Source organism: Eublepharis macularius, chromosome 14 (assembly GCF_028583425.1).
Source record: "Eublepharis macularius isolate TG4126 chromosome 14, MPM_Emac_v1.0, whole genome shotgun sequence".
In the NCBI taxonomy this organism is placed as follows: Eukaryota; Metazoa; Chordata; class Lepidosauria; order Squamata; family Eublepharidae; genus Eublepharis; species Eublepharis macularius.
The window spans coordinates 38,076,420-38,090,155 of record NC_072803.1 but is presented as its reverse complement, the minus strand read 5'-3'; the positions used below and the strand labels follow the sequence as shown (position 1 = coordinate 38,090,155).

The following is a 13,736-nucleotide window of genomic DNA, read 5'->3' as shown; positions in this document are numbered from 1 at the left end:
TGGTAACCTATGCAGCTGATGCAGTACCGATGTAATAAGTGCACTTCTTGGCACTCCAGTGATGACACGCGCTGCTACATTTTGGATCAGTTGCAACCGCCAGATCAGATTCAAGGGAAGCCCTGCATAAAGCGCGTTACAGTAGTCTAGCCTAGAGTTGACCATTGCCTGGATCACTGTAGTTAAGTCACGGGTTGAGAGATAGGGGGCAAGCTGCCTAGTCTGTCATAGATGGAAAAAGGAAGACCTGGCAACTGTAGAGACCTGAGCCTCCATATTCAAGGAGGCATCCAAGATCACTCCCAAGCTGCTGACTCTTGGGGCCGGTACAAGTACTGCCCCACCGAGGGCAGAAAGCTGGGGTCCCGAATCCACTCGTCCACAACTCAAGTACAGGATCTCCAACTTTGTGGGGTTTAATTTTAGCTGACTCTGCCTCAATCATCCAGCCACGGCTTCAAAAGCCCGCTCCAGGACATCTGGAGCTGAGCCAGGCCATCCGTCTATCAAAAGATATAATTGGGTGTCATCAGCAGACTGGTGACACCCAAGACCAAAGCTTCACACCTGCTGGGCAAGGGGGCACATATAGATGTTAAACAATAGTGGAGAGAGTATTTCCCTCTGCAGAACACCGCATACCAGTGGGTCGCGAGAGGACAATTTCTCCCCCAACGAGAGGACAATTTTTCCCCCTCTGTCCCCAACTGCAGAGAAAAGAGACTAGCCACTGTAGTGCTGTCCCCTGTATCCCCACATCATCGAGGCGGTGGGTCAAGAGAGATCATAATCGACTGTGTCAAACACTGCTGAAAGATCTGATAATATCAGCAGTGCCAATCCCCCTCAATCTAAGTGTCTGCGATCCATGAGGGTGACCAGCAATGTCTCAGTCCCATGACCCGGGCGAAACCCGGACTGGAGGGGATCCAGGGCTGAGGAATCCTTCAGGAAACTCTGCAGCTGTCTCTCCACCGCCCGCTCAATCACCTTGCCCAGAAATGGAAGGCTCAAAACCAGGTGTTAACTGACCAGGTCAGCAGGATCCAATGAAAGTTTCTTTGAGAGAGGTCTCATCACTGCCTCCTTCAATGCCCCAGGAAAATGCGCCTCTTTCTGGAAGCATGGGGGGTAAGTACCCCATTGCCCCTTCAGCTCCCTGCACCTCAGCTCTGGCCCCTGGCAACCCTATGTCCAGTGGGGCATATGCCTAAATAGTTGTGCCTAGAAGTACAAATCTTTTACAAGGCCCTCCTGTTCAGCACCCCATCTGACCTCAAAGTCAGCTCTTTCTGCAGCACCGTGAAACCATCCATACAACTGGATTGGCAACCCCAGCTAAGCCCTGCCTCTGAAAGGCTTAGGACTGAAACTGAGCCCTAGGATGGCATCAAGAGGAGATATGCCAATGACAAGGTGCTCTGGTATCACACCAGTGTAAACACAGGGGCAGTGCAGAAATGACCTGTGTCCAGGATGTATCAGTAGAACAAGACCTCACAGACATTCCCAATCCCAGCCCATGACAATGGCACAATCTTATGGCAGCAAACCTATAAGAAACATACAATACACAGATAGAGCAAGAATACAAAGTTCCTTCCACCTGGGCCGTCGTCACACGGGCATCTCTTCCGTTAAATTTACAGCATATAGCGTCCTACCTGTTATCGGCACAGTAACGTTTGTTTGGGTCACCTAACGGCTCTTCGCGCCACCAGCTGTCCACACCGAAGCACTCTGTTCTGTTCTCTCTAACCGCGCAGAAGCAGCTCCTCCCCCCCTTTTTTTATTATTCTGGCGTTTAATTCCGCTATAACGGAATAACAGCATATAAACATTCCGTTAGAGCAAAACATTACGACCCTTTTGTTTTTCCAACTTTGAAATTATATAAATAGCCCTTTGCCCGCAGAAAACTCCCTGTCTGACGTGATCCCCATTGCTGAAGACTCTGCCATGGCGATTGAGTCATTTTTACTTCAGCAGAAAGTTTGCATTGTGTTATGTCGTTATGGCGTTATAAGGACATAATGAAATTAAAAAAGGGGAGTCGCAGGAAGAAATGGATTCTGGGATTGAAGGGAGGGCATAGGACGTTGCGAGGCGAAATACATTGATGTGAGGCATTCACACTGAGGCACAAAATAGCGCGACTATCAAGCTCAAAGCAGAAGAGAGAAAATCGCTTCAGTGTTGGAATAAGGTGGGTGTTTGCCAGGAAATAGCGCCATTTTAGCGCTAAATAAAAGCCCGTGTGACGACGGCCCTGGTCCTGAAGCTGCATAGGATATTGACTAAATCTTCAGCCAATCACAGCTTTGAAAAACACTTTATATATTCCATCCAGGCCACCCATAGTTCAGAATGCAAGAAACACAGCCTATTTTATACTTTATTCCTTCTCTGTTTAGTGTTTAAGAAAAATATTTTTTCTAGGATTGCATTTTTTATTATATTGCTAATTATCTCAGGAACCAGGGTTTTTTTGGTTGAGGGTATAAAAATGTAAGTGTAAAATAAATAAATAAAGCCTGTCCCAGTAGGGTGCTTCCTATGTTACAATACACCCTGATACATACCATTGACTGCTTCTAAAGCAGCCAACCAGATATCCCTCGAGCAATTCCAGCTGTTTCCAGGAAAATCTATACTTTCAAAAAACTGCACAATTTGTCATTAAGCAGATTTGTAGAAAACATAAGAGCTGTGCCAGCTTATTGTAAAAATTATATATATATATATATATATATATATATATATATATATATATATATATATATATATATATATATATATATATATATATATATATATCCAAAATGTGCTACAAAGACTGGCTTAGAAAATGGCTTGGCTCATACCTCACTGTCAAGTGTAGGGATGTGCGTTTCGGCATTCAGAATGCCGAAAGAATGCCGAAACAAAAGTGTTTCGGCTTCTTTCAGGGAATGCCGAAACGTTTCGGGGAATCCCGAAACGTTTCGGGTAGCCGAAAGAAAAAAGCCGAAACGTTTCGGGATTCTTTCGTCTTTCATTCGGCTTTTCAATGGGAAAATGCCTCCGTCTTCCCGGACGTCTGGGGGAGGCATCTTCCCACCGAATAAGCCCAAAATTGGTGGGGACCTTCCTCTAACCCTTCTCTAACAACCACCCAAGTTTCAGACAGATTGGACTTTGGGGGGCCATGTTATGGCCCCCCAAAGCAGGTCCCCCCATCCTCCCATAAAGGAGCATCTTCTTCATTATTTCCTATGGGGAAAAAATGAAGAAGCAGGCTTCCTTTGCCAGGGGTGGCATTTTGCATGCAAAATGCCCCCTTACCCTCAGGGGCCCTTCTCCCACCCCTCCTCCCACCCCCCACCAAGGCTCAGCCTGCTCCCACTTGGGGGGGCCATTTCATGGCCTCCCCAAGTAGGTGCTCTAATCTCTACCACTGACAGCTGGGGGAGGCTTGTGTTGCCAGGGGTGGCATTTTGCATGCAAAATGCCCCCAACCCTCTGGGGCCCTTCTCCCACCCCTCCTCCCACCCCCCACCAAGGCTCAGCCTGCTCCCCCTTGGGGGGGCCATTTCATGGCCTCCCCAAGTAGGTCCTCTCAGCCCCTAAATTCCACCCCTTACAGCTCCACACAAACCCAATTCCCCCCAGCTGCCACACACAGACCCAAATCCCCACATTAGCCCCTCACAGACCCAAATCCACCCCCACCTGCCCCACACCCATAACCCCAGGAACAGGCTGGCAAAGGCCAGCCCTCTCCCTTTGTTCCCTATGCTGGGAACTTCTAAACTCTCTTTCCCTGGGCAATTCTGCACAGCCCAGGGGTGCCACAATGGTGGGCACACTTCTGAGTGCCAGCTGGTCCCTGTGAAAGAGCACCTGAAGCACAGACACCCTCCCTCAAATTCCCCCACCACCTACAGAGATGGCTGGCCAGCCAGCCCCATTGTTCCCTATGATGGGAACCAACTGCACAACAAAGAATAAAACAAGAACAACACAAAATAAAGTTTTTTAAAAATTATTTTCTCCCTTCCAAAGTACAAGTAGGCAAAGCATTATGACACATAACACCAGCAGTCCCCCACACAGAAAAATAACACAACTCACTTAACATCAGAGAATCACAAAGCACGATTCCTGTCAAAAACACTTTATTTCTTGAACAGCTTTAGGCTACACAGCAGGGGGGGAACACCAAAGGGCATGGCAGCAGTATCTTACACAAAAATAACACAACTCACTTAACATCAGAGAATCACAAAAGCACAATTCCTGTCAAAAACACTTTATTTCTTGAACAGCTTTAGGCTACACAGCAGGGGGGGAACACCAAAGGGCATGGAAGCAGTATCTTACACAAAAATAACACAACTCACTTAACATCAGAGAATCACAAAAACACAATTCCTGGCAAAAACACTTTATTTCTTGAACAGCTTTAGGCTACACAGTAGGAGGGCACAAAAGGGCATGATAGCAATGTACTACAAAAAATAATACAACCCACTTCACCGTTTTTGACAGCAATTGTGTTTGTGTGATTCTCTGATGTGAAGTGAGTTGTGTTATTTTTGTGTAGTACACTGCTTTCCTGCTCTGTGGTGCCTTCCTACTGTGTAACCTAAAGCAGTTACAGAAATAAAGTGCTTTTGACAGCAATTTTTTGGGGTGATTCTTTAATGTGAAGTGAGTTGTGTTATTTTTGTGTAAGATACTGCTTCCATGCCCTTTGGTGTCCCCCCCCTGCTGTGTAGCCTAAAGCTGTTCAAGAAATAAAGTGTTTTTGACAGGAATTGTGCTTTTGTGATTCTCTGATGTTAAGTGAGTTGTGTTATTTTTGTGTAAGATACTGCTGCCAAGCCCTTTGGTGTTCCCCCCTGCTGTGTAACCTAAAGCTGTTCAAGAAATAAAGTGTTTTTGACAGGAATCGTGCTTTGTGATTCTCTGATGTTAAGTGAGTTGTGTTATTTTTCTGTGTGGGGGACTGCTGGTGTAATGTGTCATAATGCTTTGCCTACTTGTACTTTGGAAGGGAGAAAATAATTTTTAAAAAACTTTATTTTGTGTTGTTCTTGTTTTATTCTTTGTTGTGCAGTTGGTTCCCATCATAGGGAACAATGGGGCTGGCTGGCCAGCTATCTCTGTAGGTGGTGGGGGAATTTGAGGGAGGGTGTCTGTGGTTCAGGTGTTCTTTCACAGGGACCAGCTGGCACTCAGAAGTGTGCCCACCATTGTGGCACCCCTGGGCTGTGCAGAATTGCCCAGGGAAAGAGAGTTTAGAAGTTCCCAGCATAGGGAACAAAGGGAGAGGGCTGGCCTTTGCCAGCCTGTTCCTGGGGTTATGGGTGTGGGGCAGGTGGGGGTGGATTTGGGTCTGTGAGGGGCTAATGTGGGGATTTGGGTCTGTGTGCGGCAGCTGGGGGGGAATTGGGTTTGTGTGGGGCTGTAAGGGGTGGACTTTAGGGGCTGAGAGGACCTACTTGGGGAGGCCATGAAATGGCCCCCCCAAGTGGGAGCAGTCTGAGCCTTGGTGTGGGGTGGGAGGAAGGGTGGGAGAAGGGCCCCAGAGGGCTGGGGGGCATTTTGCATGCAAAATGCCACCCCTGGCAACACAAGCCTCCCCCAGCTGTCAGTGGTAGAGATTAGAGCACCTACTTGGGGAGGCCATGAAATGGCCCCCCCCAAGTGGGAGCAGGCTGAGCCTTGGTGGGGGGTGGGAGGAGGGGTGGGAGAAGGGCCCCAGAGGGTTGGGGGGCATTTTGCATGCAAAATGCCACCCCTGGCAACACAAGCCTCCCCCAGCTGTCAGTGGTAGAGATTAGAGCACCTACTTGGGGAGGCCATGAAATGGCCCCCCCAAGTGGGAGCAGGCTGAGCCTTGGTGGGGGTGGGAGGAGGGGTGGGAGAAGGGCCCCTGAGGGTAAGGGGGCATTTTGCATGCAAAATGCCACCCCTGGCAAAGGAAGCCTGCTTCTTCATTTTTTCCCCATAGGAAATAATGAAGAAGATGCTCCTTTATGGGAGGATGGGGGGACCTGCTTTGGGGGGCCATAACATGGCCCCCCAAAGTCCAATCTGTCTGAAACTTGGGTGGTTGTTAGAGAAGGGTTAGAGGAAGGTCCCCACCAATTTTGGGCTTATTCGGTGGGAAAATGCCTCCTCCAGGCGTCCTGGAAGACGGAGGCATTTTCCCATAGAAAAAAGCCGAAAGAATGCCGAAATAATGCCGAAAGAATCCCGAATCCCGAATCCCGAAAGAGATTCTTGTTTCGGCTTTCAGCTTTAACGATAGAGAATTTTCTTTCGGCTTTCTACTTTCGGCTATAGCCGAAAATTTTTGGCTTGCACACCCCTAGTCAAGTGTATAAAACACACATTAAGATGAATTAGTTAGTCCCATTGTTACTTTGTACAATACGCTCTATACTATGTACACACCATACAATTAAAAAAACAACACATTCACATGAGTTACTTTCAGAATAATTCCCTACAGAATTAAAATGTACAAGATTTAAAGAAAATGAATTATACATAAACAAATTACATATAAACAAATATGCTCTCTTTGTATTTCTTGGCAGGATCCTTGAATGGCAGCCCGGTGTCAGTTTCTAAAAATAAAGCTAGTGTTGTTTGGGAAGCTTTTTTTCTTGTCCTGTTGAGAAGGTAGCTCTGAAAAAATTGCATGTTCACCTCGATTCTTGATCAAGAATTCAAGACCAGGAATTCAAGACAAAGCAATTTCAGCTGCTGAAGGAAACTAATTTCTTGTATATTAATACAACTAATTTCTTTGAGCACATACAAAAGTTTGGAGTTGGCAGCAAGTGAAGGGCTAGAAAACCTGGTTGCTGCTTTTGTCACTCAAAAAAGGAAGGGAGGAGTAACCTAGAAAAGAGAAAGGCTGAACAGAGGGCACAATTTTGTTCCTTACCTGCCAGTTTTCTCATGCAACCCCTCCAGTCTATCTACTTTCCACCATTTGACACTGAAGTGTGTCTCGGAACCTGAGCTGGAAAAGTATTGAAATAGAGGTGATTCAACATGCCTGGAAAATTGGGGGGGGGGCATTTCCCCCTCTTTCTTAGAACCGGACTCTATTTGTATAAAGCCTCTCTTTGTCTGAGCTGAAACCTTTTCTCTGACTCCTCCTCCTTTTCCTGTGCCTTTATTCTCTCCCTCCTCCTGGTTAGGCAAGAAGCAGGATGCTTTTGCAGAGCTCTGCCATGCAAGCATGCCAGAGATGTACCCATGCTCTCATGCTCTCTTTAGGGCTGCTAACCTCCAGGTGGTGGATGGAGATGTCCCAGAATCCCAACTGATCTCAAGGCCACCAGGGGAAAGCACCAGGAAACAGGGGCAGCAAGCCAGGAAACATGTGTGAAGTGTGAGTGCACACTTCTGCAGCACCAGAAAATGATGTCATTTCCAGTATGATGTGGAAGTCACAGGTCGCAATGGGGGCTGATTCTCTCAAAATCATCCCCAAACACTATGCTTTGGGCATAGAGATTTTTAGAGAATCAGCCCCCAGCACAATCCATCACTTCTGCATGGTACTGGAAATGACATAATTTACTGGTGCTGTGGAAATGCATGCATGCATACGCATATAATGTTCTCCAGGGAAACTGATGTCTGGAGATCAATTGAAATTCCATGGGAACTCCAGGACCCAGCTGGAGGTTGGGAACCCTTCTTCAGGAGTTAGAAATTAGAAATGAATTCCCCAAAAGTTTATTCAAAAATCAAATATAGCAAAAAAGCAGCTGAAGCTGGGGAAACCCATTCACACCAGACAATGTTTGTGCGTGCACTGATGCAGGGAAGTTAAGATGTTTCTAATCTTTTAGAGGTGCCTTGCCTCTTTTGCAAGGTAACTGAGCATTTCTTGAATAAACATCTTAAATCAACTAAAACATGCCCTTTCCTAGAAGCAAACAGAACCTGAAGGCAGCACTGAACTGTTTTGATTTTCCAACTTTAGGGCTCCATCACATTTCAAGTGTTACACTTTGCCCAATACAGATTTAATAGTGAATGTTTACAGCACAACCCTAGAGTCACACCATTCAAAGCCCATTGACTTCAAGGATGTAACTCTGCTTAAGACTGTACTGCCAGTCACTTGCAGACCTTGACAGGCACTACACTTATTAAGTATGTTTACAGGTCAAGAGACCCAGTTTGGTGGAACAACAACAACAACATTCAATTTATATACTGTCCTTCAGGACAACTTAATGCTCACTCAGAGCGGTTTACAAAGTGTGTTATTATCATCCCCACAACAAAACACCCTGTGAGGTGGGTGGGGCTGAGAGAGCTCTGAGAAGCTGTGACTGACCCAAGGTCACCCAGCTGGCTTCATGCAGAGGAGTGGGGAATCAAACCCGGTTCTCCAGATTAGAGTCCTGTCGATCTTAACCACTGGACCAAACTACACCAAGAGCGGCAGCATGGGAAACTGGTGGCAACTGGAAGCTGTCAATGGGTCCACAGCTCCTTCCTCTTTGTCAGGAGTGGATTGACTGTTTAAGGAAATCTCTTGATTGGCCACTGCCCTGGAGAGCGGCTGGTAGCTAAGCCCCAGAAACTCTGACAGTACATCAGGGGCCACTTTGTTCATTGGTAATCAGGGCCAGCTCACTAATTGTTTCCTCTTGCACTGCTGCCATTTTGGGGGTGACACAGAGAGTAAGCCAACATCCATTGTTGGTGCAAATGAGTTCCGTAGTCCCTGATGTGCTTGTAGCACCACGGGGGCTGTTCAACTGGGTTTGTTCTCAGGCCGTTGTTCCAGTCCACTCCTGCTCTCTGTCCTTCCCCATGCAACAGCCTTTTTAAAAGTAGCACAGCTGGCATGGCAACTGCATGCCTCACTGCCCCATTAGGAATCTACATCCTAGCAGGACAGAAAGAGCCAGCGGGTCTTTGAAAGCAACTATGGGGAAATCATCATTAAGATAATGTTTGTGCCGACTTTCATAAAGAGCGCCGTAGGATAGTGACACTGGATAACGAGATTGAGAGTAATAATAGTAACTTGGCTATATTATGCCATTCATATTCCACACATACTGGAGGAAAGGGCGTCTCTCTGGAGTATCACAGTTCATCCGTCAGGAAGCAGCAACACTTATTGAAAGAGAATGGAACATCACTGAGCAACTGTTGCTGTGTAAACTAAGAAGTCATGATGCTGTCATCCCCATCCCAGTATGACACAGGACGTTTTGTCTGTGCAGACATCAAACACAGTTGAATGGACTGGTATTCAGCTTGCTTTGGTATGCTCCGTAAAGATTCGGAGCATGCTGAAGTAAGGGGGAGCATGCTGGCCCCGATTCAGAACTCCCGAATCTTTACGGATTAGGTCCGATTCGGGCATTTTTTCTTAATTGGATACCCAAAGCGCACACCCCTAGTCTGGATCTATCCCAGAGCTGTGCCCCACACAAATATTCTTTTCTGTTTTATTCTGTCCCTTATAGCTGTTCCGCTGCTCCCTAGAGCAACCTCCGCTTGATGCAATGGCCAGAGGCAGTTACTGGGCACATCAGTGCTTTGCATGAAATAGAAGGCAAATGTTCATGTTCTTTGATTTGTATGCAGACTAACACACATTTATAATTCATTAAGCTACTGAGCCTGTTGCAGAAATCAGGTCATCCCAAAACATAAAACAGGAGGAAAAAAGGTCACCCAGATGGACCAGTGGAAGACACCTGGGGCATCTTGCTGGTTTCCGATCCTCCACACTAAGCCATAATATTGTACTATATAACTGATAAAATTGTTTCCCACAGGTTTTTTTCTTTTTTACAAAGATAAGCAGCCTTTCATAAATGGGCCACAAGTTCTGTTTTAAGAGATAAGACATCTAGATTAAATTTAGATTTCATTTATATAATAAGAAGTGGGATAGCTGAAGCATCAACTATTCTGCTATTCAGAAGTATATTACTTCTGAATCTGGAAGATTAATTTAGTTGAGGAACCTATCATTCATGCATTTGTCTAATCCCTTTTTAAAGCCACCAATGCATTCCGTGGCAGTGAGTTACATAAGTTAATTATGTGTTGTGTGAAAGCTTTCTTTTGTCTGTCCTGAATCTACTGTCCATCAATTGCACTGGACGACCAGAATTCTGGCATTTGAGGAGAAGAAAAATGCTCTCCTCAACTTTCTTAACATCATGCATAATTCTATAAACCTCTGTTGTATCCTCTCTTAACTGTATTTTCTCTAAACCCAAGAGCTCTAAACTACTAAGCCCGGAAAACTACAGCCCGGAAAACCCACAACAACTACTAAGCCTTTCCTCATAGGGAAGGTGGTCCAGCTCCTTGGCAGGCTTTTCCTTCACCTTTTCCAGCTCTACACTGTATTTCAGATGGAGCCAAGCCATAAAGCATAACAATATTGGCTTTTAAAAATTTTCAGTCTCTTTCCTAATGATCCCAGTATATTAATTAATTGTGTATGTTAGGGATTGTGCTAGTCCAAGGCCTGTTTGTGCACTGAACAAATTATGGTTTCTTCATGACATCTGAATGCCATCTCTGTCTCCAAATTGCATCTATGCTGCAAGGCTTCAGATTCAGAAAGAGTCATTCCCTCTGTCAGACTATGAAAAAAAGGTTAGATTTTTAATTTCCCAGCACCTCAAACTACAAATCCCAGCATTCTCAGAGGAAGAAGAGACAGTTAAATAGGTGGAAAGACTTATAGTGCATACAGAGCCAGAAGAGACTAAAAGAAGGGAAGAATTAAATAAGCAGTCTTACAGTTTTCAGCAGTGTCCTGTTGTCTCTCAGGGATCCCACCATTCCAATAAAGGAAACTGCAAACATTGTTATGCCCAACAGAATGAGGATCACAGCTGGAGCGAGGAAGATGCCCTCCAAGGTCCGATGCTTCTGTCTTTCCACCTCTGCATAAATGCCGACGCAGAGGATCACCAGGCCTATAATCTGCCAAGGGGTAGAGTGGGGGAGACAGAGAGGCAACCATGACATGAGCAAGCTATGCAAAATTGGTCTTCAGTTTTTCTTTTGGGTTACTATATGCTCACTTTTTAAATGAAGAAGTAAACATTTGAACAGCTTAAATAGATGCATATTCTGCTTTTCTTACTAGGGCAGACTGGGAAATTAAAACGGTCCTGGAGCAAGCCAAGCTGAACATCGTCTGCAGGCACCATTCAGTTCAGCACTGGCTTACCCATTGCTCTCTCCAGCAACTGGCAGCAGTACAGAAAAAGGCAAATGGCAAGCAAACACTAATTGACGATTCGAACCAAGTGGCCCTGTGCTGGCAGAGGTGCTTTGGCTGGGTTTTGCCTGCACCTGATCAGTAGTGGCTCTCTGTACGGCAGTAGCTCACTAGGAGACATCTCTGTAAGGTAAATGTCTAGTCTGCCCTGTGTCTTTTGTTGACTCAACCACAGAGAAGAAAGGGGGACATATACAAAGAAGGGAATGGGGTGCATTATGAAACATATGGCGTGTAGGAGGAGTATGCATATACCCTGCATGCTCTTAGCTTCTAAGAGAAACATGTTTGTTCATTGGTGAAATGTGGGCAGGATAGATGGGTTTAGAGTTCAAAGGAAAATCACAGTGACCGAAAAATCCTGGTATTGAGTGGGGGAGGGGAAGCATGGATGCCAACAGCGTCCTGTCCGTTTAACAGAGGATTTAACTGGATTCTATTTAACCAGATTCTATTGCCCAAGTAATGTTATTAACCTCCATGCCAAGAAAAGCTTCAATCTTGGTAAACTTGTATTTATTTACCCTATGACACTGTTTATGGAAATATCCTTGACTCTGTATGGAAATGTCCTTGATACTGATTGTACTAATCTCACATTATATAATCTGCCTTGACTCTCAGTGAGAAAGGTGGACTATAAACAAACAACAAACAAACAACTGTATTAAAGGGACAGGATATTTCCCCCAAGGCCTGTTGACAACCCTACTTATGACACATGCTTAATTGCCCATTGGGATCACAATCTCAAGAGGTGACAGTTACATTTGTGTTAGAGGCACAAATGAAAAACTAAACCCACTCCTGTACTTTTGTATTTAAAGCAGAAAGAAATTTGCTTCAAGCCAAGGGAACTGCAAAATAGAAGTCCGGGAATACACAACCAATAGGAACAATGTAGTAGTATCAAAAACATATAATGGTGCAAAGTGCCAAGTGCAAGTGAATAAATAGACTGTCCGTTGAGCAAACTGAAATGCATATGGTTTGAGCAGGAACATCGGGGACTTGTTATGCTGGTGACCATCCAATATAAATGTGCCCAGGAGGAAGTGCTAGACCCGAAACGGGAATTGTGAAAATGCACGCATAAAACCCGTCGGCACGCCCAATTTATCATCTTTTGGACTGGAGGTCACCCCCTTGGCTCTTCGCTTGGATGCTCATGAATTTTCTATTATAGAAGATTAATTGTGATTAAGAAAGACTCGGGCAGACCTTTGTTACTTAATTATTTATTGTGGAGAGACTCTGTATTTATTGTTACTATTTATTCACTTGCACTTGGCACTTTGCACTATTATATATTTTTGATACTACTACATTGTTCCTATTGATTGTGTATTCCTGGACTTGTATTTTGCAGTTCTTACTATCCGGGTGTATCTCCCTTTGTTGCTATTGTTCAAGCCAAGGGAAGGCAACCTGCCATGAGTAGAAAGTTTGGAATATCATTTTGAGTGATAGAGTAGGGAAGGAAGGTAGAACCCACCCAGGAATTTCTTCCACAAAAGCTGAACCAGGCAGCAGAGCTTAGAGTAAGGCCTCTCGTTTGCGTTTGATGCCATGCCCAGACAAGCTTATGCTTTGATCAACATCAGACATTCTTGGGCTCTCGCCTTCAGTTCCTCAATTTGCATAACATTCCAGAGTAACAAAATTAAGCTCAAGAAAAAAGAGAGATTTTTATTGTTCCACTGAAGTTGGAAACAAGGTTTATAGAAAGATGAAACAGAAGGTTAATGAAGTGAAACTTTAAAACTGGAAAGAACAAAGGATAGTTAATTAGTTATTATCAGAAGACTACTGTTGCTATCCACATGTCGGGCATATCAATGTCGCTCCTCTCCCCACCTCTGCCCATGCTCTCAAAAGTAAAGCCCAGTTTTCAGCTATGACAAACACCTCCTACTTCTGAATCTTTCAGCTTCCACATACATCAACAAAAAGATGCTGCAGTGGGCCAAATTGGGCCTGTTTCAGGCCAAAATTGGCCTACTCCGGCACGCAGGAGCATGCTGCATCATCAGGGAGCATGCCCAAGGAAGCCCTTTCCCCCACCAGCCAGGTAAGTGGGGGTGGGGGGTGGGAGCAGGGGATCCCCCGCCTCCAGCAGAGGACTGGCAACCCTACCCACAGCCAAATCAGGCCTGAATCGGGCTGCTGCGGAGTGCAGGAGCGCTCCCACGCACTGCAGCAGGCAGATTTGGGCTGATTTGGCCCAGGGGGGCGCTAGAGTGCTCCCAGGTCAGCATGTGACCAGCACAATGTCATCATTTCCCAGAAGTAATGTCATTGCGCAGGCCAGGAACGCATACGCACGCAGAGGAGGGAAGCAATATGGTAAGTGCCAGGCCTCCAACCTCCTGCCGGGAGCGGGGGGTGTCGGGGGACCTGGCAATCCTATACTATATAGGAATGAATGCCTTCAAGAACTTTTTAGTCC

General features: G+C 45.6%; 1 protein-coding gene across 2 annotated transcripts in view; it reads right to left on the bottom strand.

Annotated features, from left to right (window-relative positions):
• LOC129342384 (tetraspanin-15-like) overlaps positions 1 to 13,736 on the bottom strand; it is a 133,918-nt gene that overhangs the window by 95,846 nt on the left and 24,336 nt on the right. For both annotated transcript variants that reach the window (XM_054998107.1, XM_054998108.1), the window contains exon 2: positions 10,801 to 10,986. In XM_054998107.1, the coding sequence (XP_054854082.1) occupies positions 10,801 to 10,986 (186 nt within the window). The remainder of the gene's footprint in view (positions 1 to 10,800; positions 10,987 to 13,736) is intronic.